General features: G+C 37.8%; 1 protein-coding gene across 15 annotated transcripts in view; it reads right to left on the bottom strand.

Moving 5' to 3' along the window:
* Dmd (dystrophin) overlaps window positions 1-24,476 on the bottom strand; it is a 2,486,572-nt gene that overhangs the window by 20,613 nt on the left and 2,441,483 nt on the right. For all 15 annotated transcript variants that reach the window (XM_004850043.4, XM_087189971.1, XM_087189973.1 and 12 more), the window contains 2 exons: window positions 5,846-6,089; window positions 4,588-4,711 (listed from right to left, as the gene is read on the bottom strand). In XM_004850043.4, the coding sequence (XP_004850100.2) occupies window positions 4,588-4,711; window positions 5,846-6,089 (368 nt within the window). The remainder of the gene's footprint in view (window positions 1-4,587; window positions 4,712-5,845; window positions 6,090-24,476) is intronic.

Raw genomic sequence — 24,476 nt, 5'->3', positions numbered from 1 at the left:
TACTCCCAACTTTTTCAACAGATCACCTAGTATGACTTCTTCCACACTACACTTAAAAGAAAATCAATGGGATTGTGTATTTAAAGGATGCCACTTTCTATCCAGAATATGGCTCAGCAAATCGCAGCCTTATCACATCTCAAACCTTCAAAGCACAAGGACAAATACTGCATTTATTTAAACACCTGTGAGCATCTTTCAAAGAGTCCTTTTTTCCCTTTCTTAAGTGAATGTGGCTTATGCAGTTCAGAAAAAAAGAAAGCACCTTTGAATTTGGTCTTTTTTCAGAGAACAAACTTAACAACATAGTCTATCCATTTTATATTGGCAAGTTATCTCTGAGCTTAACTCAGCCACTGGAATACTGTAGTCCTGTTCCTGTATTCACTTCTGCCACAATTTTCTTGATTCCCCAAACCATTAGGACCACAGCCTGATATGCACTTTAATTCTGGTGCCTTAACAGCCATGCTGCCTCTTCACCAGTGTTGACAACTTAAATAATTAATGCTTTGAAGCACCCAGGGCTCTGAATCTCACTGCTAAAATATGTGACTTAATTTCACAGGCTTTCCTTCTGAAGAAAAATAAAAAAGGAAAATCTTGAAGCAGAAAATAACAACGGAGGTACTGAAGGTTAGTTTTCAGAATTTATAGACTTTTCAAAAGCATGAAATATTTTGTAGGCCCTATGCTATCATTTACAGTCCCAAGAATCCATTAACTGCATTCAAATCTTATGTGGAGAAAGAGAACCTAACATAAGAGATCACCCTAAATCACTGAGGTGTAGTAAAGTAAGGAGAATAACCTAAAACCTACCCTCTTCTCAAAGCAACTGAACCTCACTTTCCTACAGGGGTTAACTTCTTGGGAGGAAGAAAATGCTCCTTCTCCTGACTGCTCTAGATACTATTTTTATTTTTTATTTTGAATTGGACTCTTGCTAAGTTACCCAGGCTGGGCTCAAACTTTCAATCTTCCTGCTTCAGCCTCCCAGAGTGCTGAGATTACAGGCATGTGTCATGGCACCTGGCCTTGCTTCAGATTCTTTTTTTTCATTAAGTTTTTTTTTTTTTTTTTTTTTTGGTACTGGGGATTGAACTCAGAACCTTGCGCTTGCGAGGCAGGCGCCGGAACCACTGAGCTAAATCCCCGGCCCATTTTCATTAAGTTTATTGGTACATTTTAGGTATAAAATACAGTTACATTCATCACTGGGATCTTGTACTTTTAAATGATGCATCTTAGTTCTTATTTTTTCCCCATTTCCCTGCCCTCCCTTCACCCCCTCCACCCTTCCCTATTTACAGAGACTTTGTTTCCATTTTTTCCTTTTCTCATATTTTTTCTTTTGCCTTCTTTCCTTTCCACTACCCCTCCCACTTTTCCAACTACTTTAGACCTTTTCTTCCTATTTCACATTATCAATTATATCATTTGAACCTTATTTACACTTTGTTTTTCAAACCAGAGAAACTATTCGGTATTTAAACGTGTGTACTATTTATTTCACTTAAAAGTATTGCCTCAATGTGCATTCATTTAGCTATAAATGTCTCTAGTTTGTCATTCTTTATGGCTGAGTAGTACTCCATTTTATAGAAAAACTGCATCTTCTTTATCCAGTTTCCAGTTGATGGACATTTGGGCTGTTTTCAAGTTTTAGCTATTAAAAACTGTGCCGCTATAAACATGGGTGTGCATATGTCACTGTGGTATAATTCTTTTAATTCTTTTGGAAAGATATCCAGCAGGGGAATAGCTGGGTCAAATGGGACCTCTAGTCCTAGTTCTTCGAGGTATCTCCATATTGATTTCCACAGTGTTTGCACCAGTCTGCACTCCCACCAGCAGTGGAGAAGGGTTCCTTTCTCCTTACAGCCCCACAAATGTTTGTTACTGGTTGATTTCATGATAGCAGCCATTCTTTCTGGGGTGAGGTGGAATCTCAGTGTTGTTTTCATCTGCATCTCTGGAATGACCAGTGATGCTGAACATTTTTTCATATGTTTATTTGCTGCTTTTATTTCTTTGTCTGAGAAATGTCTGTTCATTTCGATGCCCATTTTTGAATCAGGTTTTTTATATTTGGAGGGTCTGATTTTTTTTGAGTTCTTTATCTATTCTAGATAGTAGTCCTTTGTCTGAAGAACAGCTGGTAAAATTTTTTCCCACATTGTAGGTTGTCTGTGAGCTCTGTGGGTGGTTTCTCTTGCAGTGCAGAAGCTTTTTAATATGATGAGATCCCAGTTGTTGATTCTTTGTGCTAGCTCCCATGCTACTGAGGATTTGTTCATAAAGTCTTTTCCTATGCCAATGCCTTCAAGAGTTCTACCTAACTTATCTTCCAGCAAGTTTAGTGTTTCTGTTTTAATATTTAGATCTTTAATCCACTTCAATTTTAGTTTAGTGCTTGGTGAAAGATAGGGGTCTAGTTTTAATCTTTGGCAGGTTGAAATTAAGGCAGAAGGAGAAATGAAGGGAAATGGCCAAATATCTGCGGGTTTCATAAAACACTATTATGTAACCTAGTACAACTGAAAAAACTAATAAGCAGCTGGCTAACAACCCCTGTCACCACCACTCATTACCACTATAACAGCCCTTACTGTTTTTGACCTTTTATCATTTATGCCTCATCAACTCCAGCTTTCTTAGAGGCCATCCTAGGCAAAGAACCTTGCTAAAGAATGACAGCAGACCACTAAGATGGCCTGGTTCTTTATTTCACGGAAAGGACACAACTCTTCCAATTTCCCATCTCTTGGCTGAATATCCTTTCTCTGACTTCGTCAGTGTGTTTAGAGCACTCCAATTGGCTGTAATTTATTTTCATTTCCATTGAACTCACTTTTGCATTTGACTTTTTGATCACACCTTCCTTGTGAACCTATTCCTACCCCTTAGTCCCTCATTATGCCATCATCTAAATGGAGGTCTTCCCCAAGGCACTGTATCCAAGCACCTTGTTATGTATTTCTTAGATCATACCTTTCAGCAATCAATCCTAGTAGCTCATTTCCCCAGACTGCCCTCTTCATCCAGGTATAGACCAGTATTTTAACTTCTTTCTGGACATGGCTTAGAAGACCTGCCAGATCATCAACCACACTATGTCCATAATCAAAAGTTTTATTGTCTTCTGCCAACCAAATCCTCTCCTCTCATTTCCTTTCCCCAAACCAAGTCATCTCCTACATCTTTCAAGTGCAGGCTCTCAGAGCTCACGTATTTTGGCCTTTGCAATTGCCTCCTAACTCACTTTAAAGACTTTGGGCCAGAAAGAGATGCTGGGATATATCTTTCAAAGTTTCTTTGTCAATATTTCTCAGCTGGTATGTGTTTTTTAGTGGTTCCCTGTTATGATTTGATATCTGCATGTCCCACCAAAGCCACATGTGCTTAGAAGAGGCCGATCACAGGGGGCATGATATGGAAGGATGCACCTCCCTTCCTGGCTCCTCCCGTCATTCTCTGCTTTCTGGCTGCCATGATGTGAGCAGCTCTCCTCTGCCAGACCTTTCCACCATGCTTGCTTGCCTGGGAGTTGGGCAACTATGCACTAAAAATGTGGGCCAAAACAAACCTCTCCTCCTTTAAGTTGTGGCAGCAGCAAGAAAGTGACTAAGATATTCCCTGATACCAAATGAGTCAAATATCTCTGCTCAATATTCACTTCACCATACTGTGACTCTGTAGCTTGTTTCCTTCTACCTCTTACTTGGAGGACCCTATCTTTCTGCTTAACTGGACTACTGACCATTTGCCAGCCTCCTCATGTCTATAGCTTCACTCATATCATTCCTATGCCAGAGTATGCATGCTCCCTACTTCATCTTTTGGAACCCTTCACAAATATCAACTGGTCATAAAGCTTTCCCTTTATCTCCAAAATGAATGGAACTGTAGTACCACTCTGCCTTGTCCTGAATAATGAGAGAGCCTGGCATCCTGTAAGGCATTTAAGATAATACCCTATCTGGAACTATTATGAGATAATTTAGCAAATGATTTGAATTGCTAGCAAACATCTCACCATCCCCAGATCTTTTGCACTGAGCTACATCTCCAGCCCTTATTTATTCACACACACACACACACACACACACACACACACACACACACACACAGAGCAATGCCTCAGTTCATGAACATCTCTGTTTGAGAACAATTCAGTCTCAAATGGAAGCATTTGGCAAAATTTTGCTTCCGTTGGTGGACTCTTCATGGAGTGATGTACACAATCGTGACCTTCTTTCCAGTACTAACAGGAATGTGGCCATCTTCCCCAGAATCGTGGAATGAATTAAATTCATGAACCGAGGTACCACTCTGTGTGTGTGTGCGTGCTGCATGTGTGTCTGTGTGTGTGTGTGTGTGTGTGTGTGTGTGTATCTATGTTTATTTGGAGACAGGGTCTCACTAAGTTACTAAGTTGCCCAGGCTGGGCTTGAACCTGCAATTCTCCTGCCCCAGCTTCCCAGAATCCCAAAGTGCTGGGATGACAGCTATGTGCTACCAACCAGCCCTGGCTTTCCCCGATCTTAAGAGAGAACAAAATCTGGGAGTAGCTAAGACACTTACCCATAGATTCTGAAGTTTGACTGCCAACCACGCGGAGAAGCATAGGCTGACTGCTGTCGGACCTCTGAAGAGAGGTAGAAGGAGAGGACACTGTGGTGCCATTCACCTTAGCCTCTGCCTGGGGCTAAGGCATCCAAAAGAAAACAGAATTATTTTTCATAGTAAACCTTCAAACAAATTATAAAATAAAAATATTATACACACTCAAGACTCAAAATTTTGACTCTCCCTGCTTAAAAACCTCCCAAAGATTATTGGATTTGGGGTATTTTGCTGTTGATGTGATCCATGGATATTGTTTTTGTATCTGAATTATGTTCTTTGGTAAAAAGGAGAAAAATTTAGAGCTACAACGGGACAGGAAATATAAATCATTAAACTAAAAGGCTGAAAGATTTAGAAGGCCATGTAGGAATGGTGAGGCCACATGTGATCTCAAAAATGTGATACAGAATTCATATTTTGGGGAAATACTAAGTAATATGATAGAGAAAACATATTTCAAAATTTAAAATTCCCAGAAAGCCAGGAAGATGTCTATGTTGGGATTGTTACAGTGCCAATCAATACCTTGCTAGGTTTTTAATGGAAGCTTAAAAGATGTTAGGGATTAGAAGAAGAAAAAAGCCCCCCTCCCCAAATGAGAAGAGAATTTCAATCAAGAGTTCCATTTCTGCCAGGGATTTAGCTTAGTGGTTTCAACGCCTATTGCGCAAGCGCAAGGACCGGAGTTCGATCCCCGGTACCAAAAAAAAAAAAATGTTCCATTTCAAAAGGTCAAATTTCTACTTACAGAGAGCCAGCAGAAACCTTCTGCCCTTCTCCCCCCAGAATACATTTCATATTGGTCAAATGAAAACATTTTGACAGGGCTGGGGAGTGTGGCTCAGTAGAAGAACACCTGCCTAGCATGCATGAGGCTCTGGGTTCAATTACCTACCAGTGCCATTTAAAAAAATATAAATTTATTTTTAAAAAATCATTTTGGGCTGGGTGTGGTGGCCACACCTTTAAACTCAGCACTCTGGGAAGTTGAGGCAGGAGGATCTCAAATTTGAGCCCAGCCTGGGCAAGTTATTGAAACCCTGTCACAAAAAAATAAAAAAATGAAAGGCAGGAAATAATAGCTAGGTCTTTGCTAGGTACTTTCTAAGCACGTAAGAACTGACACGTGCACTTATAAGAAGGACTGAGTTCTGTTTAAGAATGGACCACTAATGTTTGTAAATATCCCATGTTAGACAGATGTGGGTCTCACTTGCTCCAGCAGCTGTCTTAGCCTATGTAATTGTGACTCCAACTGTTTGTTATGGTCTTCCAGGATTTGCATCCTGGCTTCCAGGCGGCCTTTGTGTTGGCGCAGTAGCTTGGCCTCAGCAATGAGCTCAGCATCCCGAGGACTCTGGGGAGAAGTAGGCAACATTTCTGGAGGGGATGGCAGTGGGGATAGGCCTTTGTGTTCATGCTGCTGCTTCAGACGATCATATTCTGCTTGCAGATTCCTGTTGGCAATAAAGGAGTAGAAAAAAAGAACAAAAAAATGAAAACTGAATTATCATCATATTTCATATCACATGGCAGATGAACGAATCTGACCACCACCAAACAAGAGCAAGCAAAAAGGCACTAATGAATGGTTTTTATGATGATGATCTTACCAATGTTAAAAGAACAAAATAAAATTGGAAGCTTTTGACTGGTGTGTGAAGGGAGATACTTTTTAATTTTTTATGTTATACTAAAAGCCTCAGGAGTGCTATGTTCAGCTAAGTAAGCAGCAAAGGATTTAATCATTTTGTAAATATTTCTTTATAATGTCATGAGATTAAAATTTTTATGCCTCTAACAACACTTTAGTTTGATTTAAAAAAATCAAGCATTTTCAACTAAGAATATAGAAAGAATATACCCATGTACCCACCATCCTGCTTTAATAAGCTTAATATTTGCCATATTTTCTTCAAAAAATTTTGAAGAAAATATGACAGCTAAAGCAGAAGCTCCCCCGCATACCCTCCTCGAATCCATGCCATCATTCTGTCCTCACTATTGCTTCCAAGAAAACGCCATTCAGAATTCTGTGTCCACCATTACCATGAACGTATCCAGGAACATTATATTGACCTTAATAGACATGCTGATAGTCAACTGTTTACCTACAAAAACTGCCATATTGTATGATTCAATCTATTAGCATTATTTTCCACATTCTTAAGCTTTACATTTAAGATCTTTTTAAGAATGTACATACACCACTGGGTTTTGTTGTTGTTGTTGTTTTTATTGTTTTTGCTTTCAACAGCTCTTTAGAGATTTACCCATGTCAATACATAATAGTTTTCTGTTTTACTACTTAAGGTATTATTTTGTTGCTTGAATACGCCAAGAGCATTCTCCTATCCGTGAGCATTTAGGCTGTTTCAAACTTGCCACTATTTTAAGTCATGATACAATGAATTTCCTTATACCTGTCTTTTTGGATACCTGATAAGAGACTCTATACAGAATACATTTTGATGTGAAACTGTTGAGTCACAGCAATATCTTCAATATTGCAACATATCACCAAAATGCTCCCTCCTACGTGATTTTAGTAATTCTCTCACTAATAGTGAAGGAGGTTTCGCATCTGGCCACTTTCTAAATGATTTGGTGTAGTAAACATTCACATTTTGGCCAATCTGAGGGGTGGGTTTTAATTTGCACATTGCCTGTTACTCATGAGGCTGAACTTCTTTCATGTTAACTAACTTCTCATGTTTCCTTAACTCATTTTCCTCCTGGATTGTCATTTTCTTATTAATGTTCTTGGTATATTCTCAATCCTCATCTTTTGCCAGTTATGTGCATGGCAAATATTACCTGCTGCCCTCTTACTGTAGTTTAACTTTATTCATAGCATCTTATGATACAATTTAAATTTCAACATATTTCCCTATGTTTCCTGCATTTTATGTTTTAAGAAAAATCTTCCCTACACCTATAATTTAAAGTTTAAAATTATGCTTTTTACATTCAGGACTGTAATCCTCCCCCATTCTATTTTTGTGCTTAATGTGAGCATATGGTATAATTTTACTTCCCACTTGTAGATAAACAAATAAGCCAGCTCCATTTACTGTACAGTCCGTCTATTCCCCACTGGCTTCCAAGAGTGCCTCTGCAAGATATCAAGAGTCCACAAATACACAATCGTGCATCTTGAACTATTCTACTCCATTGGTCTGTATAACTTTCAGTCAACTGATATGGTAGGCACGTCCACCCTCACTTTGTTCTTCCTTAAAATTGTCTTGATTATTCTGGTCTCTTTGATCTTCACTAGGGTTTTAGTATCAATTTTCATGTTTCACAAAAATCCTTCTTGAAATTTTGGATCTGAATTATACTGACTTTATAGTTTAAACTGAGAAGAATCGAGTTCATATAATTGAATCTCCACATCCTAGTTTCATTTTATGTGTATGAATGTTTTGTATTTTAATGTGTTTTTCTTTTTTTATTCTTGCAGATTGAGTGCCTAAATTATTTTTATCTTTACTGTTTTTAAATAAATATATTTAGGATCATAGATTCTCTCCTTGGAACCATTTTAATTATATACAAAAAGTTTGGATATGTATCCCTTGATTTAATTCAGCTGCTCACATTTTCTAATCTTTATTGTGATTTTTCTATTTAATGCAGTCATTTAGGAGTACAGTTTTTATATTTCCATTTTTCACTTATCTTTTCAGTGCACATTTCTAATTTATTTGCATTTAAATCAGAGAATACCGATATGATACTCATCGTTTGAAATTTAGTAATAATTCTTTTTGTGATTTGGTTCACAGTCATGTTCTAAAAATGTTCACTGAGCATTTTAAAATGGCTATTTTCTCATATAAATGGTAGTCTTTAGATAGTGTATTAATTTTGTTGTTCAAATTGTATATATCTCTAATAACTTTTTGATTCTTTACAGCTATCAAATTTTGTTAAGAGGAATACTGAAGTGGAATGGGTTTGTTAGTTTGGCGGTACCGGGGATTGAACTCAGGACCTTGTGATTGGGAGGCATGCGGCGATACCACTGAGCTAAATCCCCGCCCCAGTTTCTCCTTTTAACTGTAATTAAACTTTTAATTCAACTGTAATTCACTTTATTTGGGGACCTATGATCTTAGATGCATAAAAGACCTTGATTTTTTTCTGCATTTTAAAAATGTATGTAATATACATTTTTGTTACTATTAATGACTATTGCCATGAATTTTATTTCATGTAAGTATTTCTATGGCTATTACACTTTCTTTCTGTTATGTGATTACTGGCAAAGAAATATAAATAGTATTAGTGCATGCAAAAGTCCCAAATACTTTAAAATTTACTGAGAATTCCAGTTGAGAATACTTTCGATATTTGATACCCAGTGACTGATTAGAACTCTTGAAATCTTTCTTCTAGTTACAGTAAGTACTAAAGTAAGATGACAGACTTCAGGTGCTCATAGACGATATTTCATCAGGTGAGAAATTCCTATCCACAAATGTGGAGGATCTAGATCGAAGAAAAGAGACATGATATGCAAATGACAGGGAGGCAAGAAGAGTTTTCCCAATGTCCAGTCTGAAAAAAAAATCTCATAACCAGGTTTCCCATTAGGGAAACATATTCTCAATATTCTAAAAAAGTTCCACAGGGTATGACATGTCTTCCAAAATGTTCAGTTTCAAAATGCTGGATCTGCACAATGAAGCAGAAATGAAATCCAAAACACTCTTGATTTGTTGTTTTTCTCTTTCTTTTTTCTTTAAGTTCTACCCTCTACCTAGTATGATAAGCTTTATAGGAATTTATTTAAAGTCATGCAGAAAAATCAATCAATGATCTCTTTCATCTACAGGGACAGAATCTGTCTGTACTAATTAAAATTCTATCACTATCAACCTTCAAGGGTAGTTGTTTTTGCAGTTTGTTTTATAGCAGTCTGCTTTGATAAAAGTGATAGAAGTTTACCTTCAGCCAGATTCTGCATGCTGGTTCTCTGGATGTGAGCTAATGCATGTAGTTGTCCATATTAATTAAATCCAATTTCTGGCCACTTAACATGCAATCAGCTAAATGTTTCTGTGAACTTGAATCGGCATCCAATGTTCACAAGGTCTCATTCCACAGAAACTACTTTCTATTTTTTTCCCCCTGTAGTTACTTGCTAAAAGAAAACTATGTTCACTGAAATGTTCCAACTGACAACATTTTTTATTTAAAATCATTTTCAAGTTTTATCTTTCTACTAGACTCGGTCATCCATGATGTTCCTTTTGAAAACATTGTTTTGAGATATGGACTTCAGCATAGTACAACAAATGATTACTGCCTTCCCATCTACTTTCACAAAGATACTCACAGGAGACTACCTTATCTAGAAAGATCTGCCTTAGTATTTTGAACCTGAGGGTCTAATTGTACACAAGGCTCTCCTTTTGTGAGTTATTTATAAGTGTCATTGTTCAGGAAACATGGTTTGGTATATACAACACACTGAATTTCTGTTTGTGTATTTTCCAGTGGTAAACAGAAAAGGCTCATTTTAATCAGCCAGGGCTTCTCAAAGCTGTGCTGTAAAGAATACCAATTGCTCTATGTAAGCCTTTCTTTCCTTCCCAGATGTCTGAAATTTCTCTTGGGAGACCATTTCCTTAAAGACTCACATCCTCCTTCAATTCTAGAAGGTTCTCAGCTATTATAGCTTTAAATATTGCTTCTCTGCCATTTTCTCCATTCTCTTCTTCTGAAATGCCTCAAATATACCCCCAAATAAACCCTGAAGTATACAGCCAGTAATATCAGCGCTCTCTCTCACCACCTCTCCTTCTCCCTCTCCCATCATGTATCTCAGGCTGGCGCAGGCATGTACCATCATGCCCAGCAAGAACAATCTTTACTGTTGTTGTGTTATATCACTTTACATTCATGTAGTTAATTTGGGGGGGATCTATCTCACTTCTTTAACGTTTTAGATTCTGGTTTGGAGACACATTTTGAAAGGGATGTTGTATGCATGTGTATTTCCTTTAAATTTACTTCTCCTTTTATAATGTGAAATAGGAAGAAAAGGGGCAAAGGGGAAGTGGAAGTGGGAGGGGGAGGGGAAAGGAAAGAAGGGAATGGAATTAATATGAGAAAATGAAAGAATGGAAACAAAGTCTTTTTAGATAGGGAGGGAAGGAGGGGTTGAAGGGAGGGCAGGGGAAGGGGGAAAAATTAAGAACCAAGATGGATTATGTAAAGGTGCAAATTTCCAATGAGGAATGTCATTATATTGTACACCTTAAATGTACCAATAAAATTAATTTAAAAAATAAATTTACTTCTCCTTCTAAACTCATTTCTATCAGTGCTTTTGTGGCAGCTCCCACACATACCATTGAAAGGTCTATAGTGTAAAACAAGTCTGCATTGAGTGATATGGAGATATCATTAATTGCATCACCAGACAGTAGGCAGGTTCAGATCCTGGTTTCAAAGCTATGATGCTCTCCTAACTACTGCACTCCCCCCTCTTTCCTAGGTTCTACACATTAGGCCCATAGATAAAACTGTAATCCCCTACAGCACTCAAAATTGTTGTTGATCATGTTTAAATATGTATTTGTATGTGTATGTAACTCTCCAAGTGTGTTTATGTAGGGCCCCACAATAGTAATCCTGGCTCTGGGCCCTTACCTTGTAAGGAGAATTTTAATCTCTATCATGACTGCTGGGGCCAAAAGCCCACAGTCTTAGCTAACTCCTCACCATGAGTTGCTTTGCTTCTTTTCCCTTCCATTTCTGGTCCACAGAGATGTTCATCTTGTTTTACAGTCTAGCTATGTCTTTTAAATTTTTCACTCCATATATTATCTACCACTGGATAAGTGTTAGGAGCAGAGAAAGATCCTTAAAGCAAGAGCTAATCTAATCTTAATCAAAGGCTATCAGGGCACATTGATTTTGTACATATATGGTCAAGGTTACCTCAGTATTAATTCGAACATTAATTCACTAGCCCAAGATTAAATGAGCCGCACAAGTACCTTCCTCCCCCCAAATCCGTGACACACATCAAACTTGACTGTGATGGACTGGTTTTCTATCCTGACGCTATAAGGTGGGACAAGTTATTATGCCAAAAGTTATAAAGCCAGAAATGGCTCTGAAAAGCCATTCTGGCCAGCAATCAAGTAAAGCACAAAGTTCTTTGGTTTGAGTGAAAATTCTCTTCTAAGTTATTTATAAATGTCCATGGGGGTTATCAAGAAGAATTGACACTCAAGGGGTTGAACTGGGGATAACTTTTACTAATGTTTTCTAATAAATGTAGTCATGGTTACATAGCTGTGTTATGGCATATTTTTGTTAGAGGATGGGAAACATAGCCATTTAGCCCTTATAAATCAAGCTGTTATATTTAAGAAATGAAGGGTCCAAGTACATTTTAAAGCATACTTTTTCTAGTATTACCATAATGCTAGATTTCTTTCACACAGTATTTGTAAGGCACAAAGGGGAGATCATTCCCAGAAATCAGAAATGATTGCTACTATACCACTGTTTTCCAAGGTAAATAGCTCTAAATTTTAACCACAAGTACAAAATTTACCCATTTCAACAGGCGGTTATCAATTTATATTGTTACTGGTATATAGTTTGCTTTTCTTGAAGGGCTACCTCTCACCCCTACTGATTCTCTAATTGTTACGATGCAGCGTAGTCATTTCAATACAGATGAGTATGTCAGTGATCAGGCAATGACTCCACAGAGAATCTATTTACATTCTTGATTATCTTGTAAATTGTATTTTTCTGGTAGCTCCCTAAAGAACACTAATTCAAATTCACTGCACATGGCTTCTGTCACTACAATTTCTTCCTGCAGCCAGTCATCCTAAAAAGCTTCCCACCCATTATTAATTTCTTATTCTCTATAGAGTGAAAATACTCCCATTCTACAACTATGTGGATGTATCTGATTAATTTTATGTCATAAAGTATATAAACATGGTGGTCCAGGCACAAATTTACATTTACAAAAATCTCCTAACCAAGTAATGGACAGAAGAGATGAATTAATCGACAAGGCATACTATCTTACCTCCACCTGTTGAAAAATGTAAATGCATCTGGCCCTTTAGCAATGACTTGTGAGTGCCTCTCTGCCAGTCATAACTAGCATGTATGATAAAGAACATACAACATTTTTGTAATTTCTATTAATGTAAAGAGATCAAGTGATTTCCATGAATGTCATCTATTCTTTTACTTTTTTATCTTTGGTACTGGGGATCGAACTAGGGACCTTGCACTTGTGAGGCAGGCGGCGGCACCGCTGAGCTAAATCCCTGGCCCATGTCATCTATTCTTTAAATAGAACTTCCCTACTATGTGTAATTATATAGTGGTACAATGATATTTTTAAAATAGATGAAAGCTACCCTCCAGTGGTCACTGTTTCTTATAATATTATACATTAAACTGCATACCAAAGCACACAGAGTCATAAAATGGAATGACTACAAAGGTCTACATCTAAAAGGAATAGGCCCAGAGAAATGCAGCTTTACCCTCATTCAGTATTAAAAACAATTAAATCCTATCCACCAAAATCTAGATTCAGGCAACTGTAGTAAGTCATATAGAACGATTACAGTAACTATACATTTAGCAGAGCAGTTTCTTTTTTTTTTTTTTTTTTAGAAAAAGGAAGACAAATTATTCTGACAGCATGATGCATTTTAAAAGCCAGAAATTGCACAGAGCATTTTCAATCAACAATAGAAACATTTAAAGCTGTAATGTCAAATTTTTATCAAACACTAAATCAAAAATACCCCTAAACTAGGTGGAAAAAGGCATTCATGTGTCTTGGCATCACCAGCATTAAGGAGAATCTCACAGAGCAGGAAGTACAAGTATACATATTTTAGGTCTGCCTTAAGCAAAATGGTAAAAATGGCAGGATTTCCCCCGCCCCCTCCTCTTGTTTCTGATCCTTTTCCCTTAATACTGCTCTCCTTTCAAACATTCAGCGCTCTTAATTCCAACCCTTTTCCTCCTCAAATTTGCTCAGTATAAAGGATTTATATGACATTTAAATTTTACTGGAATTTTATAATAATGTGCCATTTTCTTCCAATGATATCTGCATTTTAAAAGAGATGTCAAAGTATGGAAAGGGGGAAAAGTTTTTGTTCCAGTAGGAGAAAAATTGAATGGTATAATTTTTTGACACATTGCCTTTTTGGTGTCTTGAACACCCATGGCTGAGGAGGGTATTAAAGCAGGCTTTGAGAGATGGTCCTGGAGTCAGAAAGATCTTTATTTAATCTTTGCTGAGGTGAGACAACCGATTTAAGACTAATCCCATTATGAGGCTTTGTGGGGTATTATGGTCTTTATTTTATATGCAAAACTTTTAGAACCACTTCCAATCCATATTACATGATCAAGAAACATTTGTTACTATTATTCTTGTTACTATTGTTACTTCTTTCTATATTTTATACTTTTTAATTTGGAACCTCAGATGTGCTGAAAACTCCCTCTCAAAAAATAGCACTTAAATTGTCTGAAGTAAAAACAATCTATTAAGACTTACTGAGCTTGGCAGAAAAAAAATATATATACACTGCTTAGAAAGAGATTTATCATTCAAAATTTCCCCTATATATACTTGAAGGTTAGCCTCTAAGGATTTATAGCTAACCCCAAATTCTGGAATTATTATCTATCTCTCCCATCATCTTTGTCTTAGTAAAGTGCATCACAACTGAGTATCGAGGTAAAATAAAATCAATGAGGGGCCAGGGATCTAGCTCAGTGGTGCTGCCACCTGCCTCGCAAGCACACGATCCCGAGTTCAATCTCCGGTACCCCCCAAAAAACACAAAAAAGTCAATGTGTTAAGTTCATTAGAATGAAATTTTCTTGGATTTGACCAAATATGTTAGGCATGTGACAAAACAGCCCCACTATATCCAGATAGTAGTGTTAGAACAAAATGTTTGGACCAAAGCTACAAGGTTAATGTAGCTAGGCGTGCTACATTTTCTGGATATGTCTTTGACATAGAGATCTTTACTTCACAAATTCCAAGAGACATAACTTGACAATATTAATTGGTTTCAGTTTCTCTTTATTGACTCAGATATTTTTCAGATTCCTGATCAGGGTTTAACATATTACTATCTACAGAATAAATCTCTTTTACCAAAAGTTCAAAACAAGAAGAAAAGAACTCATAAGAAATTTTAACTATATCTGGAAATAAGGCAAGCAAAAACCCAAGATCAAAATGCCAGTGGCTACTCTTCAACATTCCAAAGGCAAACTAGGAGTGGAGAGGTTTCAGAGGTGAGGTAGGCCAGTCCCCAGGAATAGGACCACTGGGAAAAGTGTTTCAGTTTTCAGACACATACAGTAAAGTACCAAATTTCCATTGTCTGTGCTCAATAAAAAAGCTGTAACAGTTTCAAGGAGAATCATAATTTTAAGCTTTGTGTGTTCTAGCTTGAGTTCCTCATGTGTAGTTAGAATCAGCCTTAAGTTCTCCAAGTTAAGTCAATGCGATGGCCTATTTTTCACTTCCTGGCATGCACTGCTAAACACTCTTACCATATCTGATCCCACTGCCACCTCTATTACAATGACACAAACCACAGAATTATTTCTTTAAAATAAGTCCCAGTACTTGTATGTGACTGTTCACAGTAGCTTCATTCATAACAGGTAGTAAGTGGAAAGAAACCCAATGTCCATCAACTTATGAATGGAGTTTTAAAATGTGGTATATGCACACAATGATATGTTATTCAGCATTGAGAAAGAATGTGGGACTCTACATATTACAACTGAGATATTCCTTTTAAACTTTATGCTAAGTGAAAGAAAGCAGTCACAAAAGATCATATATTATATAATTCCATTTAAATGAAAGGTCCATAATAAGCCAATCTATAGAGACAGAAAGTAGACTAGTAACTGTCTATTCCTGCAGGTATGGCATGGTTGTGGGACAAAGGAGGAATAACTGAAAATGAGTACTAGTTTTACTTTTAGGGTATCCTAAAATTGAAGGTGGGATGGTGGCTGTGCAACTCTTGTGAATATCCTAACAACCAGAGAACTATATACATTAAATGGGTGGACTATATGGTATGTGAGTTTTATCTCAATAAACCTCTTATTAGAAACTACACTCTAGATTCAAAATCCTGTTTTTCATAGCCCGAATGGTATTTCCCCCAGTGAAAATAATAATTATCTAATGCTCTCTTCTACTATGCAGAAACCAAGTTTTAATCCATGTACACAGAAGAAAAGTGATATGCAAATGCCTGTAGAATTACTTATGCAGACACTTAATAAAGTGGTGAGTTTAAAAAAAGAGGCCTCAAATAAGCCTAAAAAATGCTCAAGTCTAGGTTACCTTAAACAGTTTAATTTTTTTTCTAGTGGAAAAATGATATCACAACCTAATCTGGTACTGTATATTAAAGACATTGGGGAAAGAATAACAACATAAGAAGTGAGAAAAACAAGGAAGACAGCTAGAACAAAAACGAACCCCCAAATCTATCAGGTACCAGGAAAACACCAAAAGCCATTCACCCATTCATTTATAAAACACAATTTATGTACCCAGAATTGTGGAGAAAATGATATGCAAGACACTGTCCCTTACCTTGAAGAGCTCACATTCTAGTGTGGGGGATGTTGGTTTGACCATGGTAACAAACTTCACACAAATGCAAAATATATGGAAATCATGCTCACTGCAAAAGCTAAAAATACAAGTTAATTCCACCTTGGAGATGATCACCTTATTCTCCTAGGAGATCAGAGGAAAAGGATCATATGGATTTAGTTCTAGTTACAGCAGGCACAGTGTTACCATAAGGTAACTCAGAATCGGGAGGCAAAAGAAAAGATAATCTTTTAATTATTAAAAACAGGATAAAATAAAATGGATGAGGTTAGTCAGCTGCAGAAGCTGAACATTTACATAAGCGATACACACCAAGAAACCATTTCTAACTGGATTGCTAACAAGGAAGTGGGCACACTCAAGTACATCAGGAATTCCTTGGTGTTCATTCTGTATACACACTCTTCTTCCTACAACGATTTCATTCTCTGCCCAGCCTTTTAATTCCTCTAAGATACCCCCTCGCAAACACACACACACACACACACACACACACACACACACACGCACACATCTCAATGCTTCTCAATCTAGAGTTCTCTTCTAAAATCCCAGACCTGTCTTTCCAATTTTCTCCTGAATGACTCGGTTAGCTATGGGGCTCTATGAAGTGGAACTTGCTACGCCCCAAGCCACACCAGGTTGATATACTGATCATTCATCCTTTTTCAAATTTCTTTACCATGAAGTGAACCACCTTCCTCACGTAGCATTACATAGGACCATACACTGACATCTTTCAAATGTATATGTCAATCTTACTTTGAGTTGAAAACTATGCTTGTATTTCTGTTATGAGATGAAAAATGAAATATCTTCCTATGCATTGTACACTTTCATATCAAGATCTAAGAGATACTTTAAGCAACAAGGGACCTTTCCAGCTAACCACTTAGAAAGATGCATTTGTAACTCAATAGAAACAAAAGTTCTGGCCTTTGCAAGTATCTTTCAAAGTTCAATCAGTTAGCAAGTAAGAACTTCACATAGCAAGTTACTCATGTCAAGTAACTGATGGAAACTTTCGTTGGCAATCTGACTAAAAAGCCAGGTTATTCAGTGGGATATTCCTATGGTCATAGGAAACTATTTAGTACATACCTTTGAAATTTCCAGACTAAATCACTGTGGTCTCTGGCTCCACAGGGCAATTGCTATACTACCAAAGCATATCAAAAGTTGCTTTTGTGAGAAAAATCCAGACTTCATTTGCAGGCACCTGTTATAGCTACGTGCTCTGATGTCCCTAAAAAGACAATGGCTTATCTTTTTAACACCTGCAGTGCAGAGCCAATTCTCCTATCTCTTTGGCTGGTTTTCAAAGTTTAGTACAGACTTGAATTTCTTTAGCAAAGCGTGTTCCACACAACAATATAACCGGGCTTGAGGTCAAGTAAGAATGAGCAACACTGGGCCAAACAAAGCTAATCAGGTTTCTTCTAACTCCTCAATGCAAATGCTAATGTAATTAAGACTTTCTAATACAAGTATTTTCAAGATTTATCTGTCCTTGGAATCATTTTTCTTAAAAATATCTCAAAGGTATTCTGCAGAAAACATTTTAGGCAACACTAACCTTTATTCTTGGAGAACTGTCATCATTGCTATGGTCTTTAATGTTAAGCTTATCATAATTATCAAAAGCCATAAGAAAAAGCCACATAAAAGTTTCCCTTAGTCGTTGTTATAAAAATGTTGGTAAGGGTACTAACCAATCATCATACCAAGTGGAACACTGGTTAAGAACTCAGGTCGGCCTGAGTTTGAATCCATGTCCCAATGCTTGCTAGCAGCACAGCATCCTTCCTACTCTGTGTCATCACATCTTTGAGAGACAGCCTCTCATTCCCAGGGTTGTTGTCAGAAGTAAGATATCACGTGTACTCAGAACAGTTCCTGTCCACAGCAAGCACTCAAAGGACAGCTATTTTTGTTATTGTGGTAATGATTATGCAGAGTTAGAAAATCAGAATGTTCCCTTAGGATGTGGCATACCTCTTTCATCCAATATTACAAGATAGATAGATCTTCTCTTATCTACCTAGGTACAGGGAAGCACCAATAAAACCTGAAACTCCATTATGCCAATTCCTACTGTGTTCCTTGATCTGCCATGTATACTGCAGGAATCTTATTGCTATGGGATTTTTAAAAATCCTTTTTGGAAAGTGAACAAATAAAATCAATACAGGAAATTTCCACTTGGATGTACTTGGGCAAACAGAACTTACTAAGCACAATAGACACTTTTTTTTTGCCTATCCAGTGACCATTTTCAAATGAGTGATTTTTCCTGTTTTTCATTTGTTTTTGACTGATCATTTCCCAGTTCCCTTACTGCAGCATTGCATATCACCCTATTCCTCCCTCTGTTTCTCCCCTGGCTTCATTCATTCAGTCACCTTCCAGTTTCTCTATTTCTTCTTTACTTGCCCAAGATATCCTTAGTTCAGAACCTGGCCATCTTTCATTGGCTTGTTTCACTACACTCCTACCAATCTCCAGGGCCTTGGCTCCATGCTTAAAATTATTTTTTTCAATCAATACTCTCAGGATAAAATTCAAACTCCTTCATATGATTTATAAAGTCCTTCTTTTCTTTTTATCTACAGTATCTATCTATCATCTATCTTTGAGGTACCAAGGATTGAATTCGGTCTTCACATTGAGCTACATCCTCAGTCCTTTTTTTTGGGGGGACAGGGTCTTGCTATATCACTAAGTTGCTCAGGCTGGGCTCTAACTTGCAATCCTCGTGCCTTACCTTCTTAGAGTGCTGAGATTACAGGCCTGCACCACCACACCTGATTCAAAGACCTTTGCACAGTACCTCATCTATCATTCTGCTGCCCTCTTAAGTCTCCTGATTTCATGCTTTACATCACTCTCCATTCCATCATTCTGGAACATTCATCCTCTCCCTTTCAGCCTGGAAAACTCCTATTCAGTCTTTAACTTAAACTCCATTGTGAAGCTCACTACCTCCGTGCCCTTCAGAGCACTTGTTACACTGGCTTATAATAAACTGTTTATATTTTAATATCTTTTATTAAATGTTGAGCTCTGTGAAGGTTAAGAAACAAGGCTTACTTATCTTAGCAGTCTTGACAGTTTTAAAACCATATTAAGCATTCTGTAACTATCTGTGAAATTGAATGGAATTATATCCTCAGGCCTGGAAAGTACCTAAAGAAAGCCAAGAGCACAGTCAATTCTACTGCAGTGGTCTGATAATGAAGGCCACAGGAGAATGAGGGTCTTCGAGGAAATTCACAAAAGGGAAATTGAGAACATCAGCTCTGATCTAGTCTGTTCTAGGAACATGGCAGCTATGCATGAAGATGTGAATATTCTAATCACCAGTGGGGTACTTCCATTTTTCTATAGCATGAAGCAGTCTTCATGACTATCCAATTTCCCATGCTAAGATTCTAAGCTCACCAGAAAACAATCTGATTTTTATTCTGGCTTTTGTAATGTTGAATTCTAAGAATTGTAGACCCTGGAATAGGCTAATTAACTCCAGTCTCTAAAAATCAAATATCCTCCATTACATTTGATCTAGTGTTTGGACTTAAACCCCATGCTGTTCCAAAAACAAAGTTTTCAGGCAACCTGAATAGATTTACTATAACAAGGCAATGACTACAACAGGACAGAAAATTAAGAGAAAAGGAGATATAAATTGTCATTCTAGGCTATCCCTTCACTTCCATGAATGAACTGGATGCCATGAATCAGTCCCTTCAGACTTTGATTAACTCTGGACAAACTAAATTGGACCTACTACTGTGAAACTGAGCTTCTGAATCCTGAGAACTCCATCTCACCCACACACACCTGTCCTCCCTGCCTGAGTAGGGTTGAAGCAGTTGACCCAATTCTTACCCAGCTTTTTAAATGCAGCATATTTACCCTTCAGCTCTTCCTCGTCCTTGCCATAAAAGGCCTTGGCTGTCTGATTTATGTGGTCAACTGAGCTCTCTTTATCTAAAAAAGCTCTGCAGCCCTTTGTTTTGGGGCCCACATTGCCAAGTGACATGAATGCCTCATTTCATTAACTTTCTCATATACCACCCTAACGTGAACAAAGTAGGAACAGCTATGGGAATCTACCTTTACTCATTTCCAGTAATGTCTACTGGACATTGTTAACATTCACTCCATTATCCTCCCCCCTTCTTTCTTCACCCCAAATCCTCACTCACTACACTGTGTTCAGAGATGATCCTTCTCCTACAAAGAGCCTGCTGTGCCCTTGTGCCTTTAACCCTTCTCCTCCTGGCTCTTCTGGGAAAATGCTCCCATCATTCCCAAGCTCTCCCTCTCTTCTTCTGGCATGTTCCTTTAACATGTGGAAATTAATTAGGGGTTTTTAAGTTAAAGGAGAAGACGAGAGTGAACATTACACAACAATGTGTGAAACAGTACCCACAACCAAATACATCTGCAGATACTAAATAGCTTTTGGAGGACACACAAGAAACCAATGAAGGACATACCCTCAAGAGCCAGAAATACCACAACTAGAAGATAAGGTTGGAAAAAGACTCCCTCGTCTCTATATGTCTTCTTGAACACTATGGATTTTTATATAAATCCATGTTAAAAGAATAAAAGTAACTTAATAAACATTTTAATGTTCACATCTTCCAGCGTTCTACCAAACCAAGTATTCTCCTTCTGCTTAGCACTCCCTAGGTGGGTAAATTCACTGTCTTTGGTTCAACTACCACCATGAGCTGGTGACTCACAGACCTCACATCTCTGGCCCACACTCCTCCTGCAAACTGCCAGGTTCTATTTCTCATAGACTGTGAGACATTTAGCATTGGGAGGTCACCCAGACCCCACCTAACCTTTCCTCTACCCCATTCATCATATTGTAGACTCTCAGCCTTGAGAAAGGACCACCACAGATACCGCTGAATTAAATGATGGACCTGCTACCATGGCTCCTCACTGTCAGGCCCAGCTGCAAAAATCTATCATCTTGCCATGTACTTACCAGACCTGGGAATCATTCCATTCTCCCCTAGACCCATCAGACCAACAATTCAAGCATCTCTACTTCTCCCCTAAAATACCATTCAGATCCAGCCAGTCCTTTCTGTTTCTATTACCTTACTTAAGACCCCCATCACCTCTTTCCTGGGCTCCCACAATACCTCTAAACTTGGTTCCAGTATGGTTTTTTCAAAGTCAACCCCATGCAGCTGTATGAATCTAAGTGTATGGATGTAAGCTGCGTGGATATAAGAAGGATGGCCATGAGAGCAAATCTAAGGGCCACAGTCCGGCATTGACAACCTGGAGAAGCTCTCTATCTTATGCAAGTAGGCATAAACTCCTTAGTGTGCTGCCACATTCTTTCCAACAGGCCCTCATCCACCTGGCCAACTTCATCTCTTCCCATTTGCCTTGCTAAAAAAAGTGGTATGACTGCAATTTCTCCACATATACTCTGCTATTCCTCTCTGACACCTTGGTTTACATTTGTCCCTGGCTGAGAATATCCACTCCTGATCTCCTGCTCAGCCATCTTCTCACCATCACTATAGGCTCACACATGGACCAAAGGAAGAAGATGTTATAAAGATTCCTGATCCTATAAAGACTGAGTACTAGAACAGAATCCTATGTAATCATCAAAGGAGTGAGAAAGCTAGAGAAAACCCAAATGTACACTGTTAAAGATCTGATCACCCAAAAAGGTATTTGAAAGGTACTGAAGTACCCATAAGTATTAAGAATCCACAGAGTTCCCCACTGTCATATGACATCTACTAACAACTTTTTTTTTCTTTTCAGTACTGGAGATCAAACTCAGGAGCTTGTGATTGCAAGGCAGGCGCGGTGCCACTGAGCTAAATCCCTGGCCCTACTAACAACTTTTTAATTAACTTTAGACTTGACAAAGTATCAGGTTAGCATTTACCTGCCTTTTAGTTTTTGGGTTTTGTTTTAGTTTTTTTTGGTACCGGAGATCGAACTCAGGACCTTGCTCCTGTGAGGCAAGATCGGCGCCACTGAGCTAAATCCCCAGCCCTTACCTACCTTTCAGACTTGAGAACAATCTAATCAATTTGTTAGGCAGGTAGTGGAATGATAATGAACCTTTGTGTCTTATAAAGGATACCTCTTTATTGCTAGAATCATACCTTGGATTTCAGAACAAGCACTGGTTCATTTAGACAGTACAAAAAATACACTGGAATTTCAACACTACAGATTTAAATCTGAAGACTGTAGACTTTAATCTACATAGGAAAATACAAACTTGAACTTGCCATGCTAAGGACACAGGACGGGGCAAATTCTTAACATCCAACTGGTTTCTGCCAAAGATGAATCTGAATTAGCAGTGATAATGAGTGAGGAATATTATGCAAAGATGAAACATTTAAAACTACATATTTTGGTAATATTACTAGTTGCCCAAACTTATGAGGGACACTCTGAGAAAAATTCAGATTTAGCTTATGTTCAAATCCTTAATCTTATTTTTGTGGCTTAAACCAAGAGTCAGAGAATAAGATGTGTAAGAGATATACAGCACCTGGGATTTGGATAATGAATTTTTAACATTTTAAATATTTGAGAAAGGAATGTTGGTGCTAATCAAGACCATCTGATAAAGAAGTATTCTTTAAAGTCAGCAGGAAAAAAAGATGTTGAAAGGCTTTTCTCTAGGAAATTAGGTTTGTAAAGGAGTTTTCATCAAAAGTGCATGCATGTGTGCTACAAATGGAATAGATTCAGCTTTATTTCAATTCATTATTCATTAATTTATTCAACAAATATTTATTGAAAGCTATGTGCAACAACTGGGAGAAAAGGAATTCAAATGACAGGCCTAAGACACCCCTGAGACACTTCTAAAATCACCATTTTCTGTTTTCCTAGGAGACTGTGAGGTGGTATCATGAATAAGAATAATTAACAAAATTTAGTAATATAACCAGTCAGGAACAGAGTTTTCCAAGCCTCTCTCCTTTGCTAACTGTTATTTGGAGATAATTCATAACTACAGAATAAAGAATACAGAATCGACATGAATATAGTAAATACCCATCCCAAATACTTGGGACAATCTCGATTTTAAATATTCAATCCCATTTTCTCTAAAAGTAGGTTTGCATTTGTCATTTATACAGCCTGTTTCTGACTTGGGAAACAGCCAGCTTGGCAGACACAAGAAAAAGGGCATCTAATGACTTCCTGGGTTTTCTTAGGGGAAGGACAGGAAATGGCAAATTAAAGGCTTCTTAGGTGACACTGAATTCAAAGGTCATGAAGGCAAAGGATGCTGCTGAAGCTCCTTGAGCAGAACTGTAAGAGCATAGGAAAGGACAGAACAAAGAAAACCAGACAGGTTGTTTTAAGGGCAGAGCTCTAGGGAGACATTCTTTTTGGGGATTTGGTAGGAAGTGAAAATGTGACAAGGTAGAGGGAGGAAGGATGCTCCTTCCGACCTTTTCTTGAAGGTCAAAATAACTTACGGAAATACTTGCATCAAGACCAGATTCCACATTATGGAGCTCTTAGTAGCTGTGGCATGATGTTCTTCTTTCTTTCAGAGAAAAAAACCACACCATTCTTGGAGAATGATTTGGATATCTTTCAGGGTAAAAAGGCTGTCACTGTACCACAAGTAGATGAACTAGTTTTTTCAGAGACATTTGTTTCTTACAAATATTCCCTCAAGTGAAGGCACATTCCAGGGAATAAGCCTCTGTTCTACATAAAGGGCCTATACATAGCAACTCCTCTTCGTTCTCTGGTCCAAGGTAGAGTTGGCTATTTTGAATCAGAAAAATCTGGATTTGAATTTAGTTCTACTGTTGGCTGACAGCAGGAATCTAGGGCAAGCTACTAGAACCTCTCTGAGTTTGTGTTTTCTGATCTATAGAAAAGACAAGCTCTTTTTTATAGAGCTTTGAGGAAGATTCAGTGATCTAAAATACATCTAAGTGCTCTGAAAACGCAGGGCTGTGGGTGTAGCTCAGTAGTAGAGTACTCACTTAGTAGGCACAAGGCCCTGGGTTCAATCCCTAGCACTGGAAAACAAAACATGCTCTGAAGATGATAAGATCATAGACATAAATGGCTCTCATCAGTATTCTTGACCAACACTCTTTGATCTGGTTACCATGGT

The sequence above is a fragment of the Heterocephalus glaber genome, unplaced genomic scaffold (assembly GCF_053883595.1).
Source record: "Heterocephalus glaber isolate CG9 unplaced genomic scaffold, H.glaber_assembly_v1.0 deba00001547, whole genome shotgun sequence".
Classification (NCBI taxonomy): Eukaryota; Metazoa; Chordata; class Mammalia; order Rodentia; family Bathyergidae; genus Heterocephalus; species Heterocephalus glaber.
Note: the sequence above shows the minus strand (reverse complement) of the source record. Positions and strands in the feature narration are given on the sequence as shown.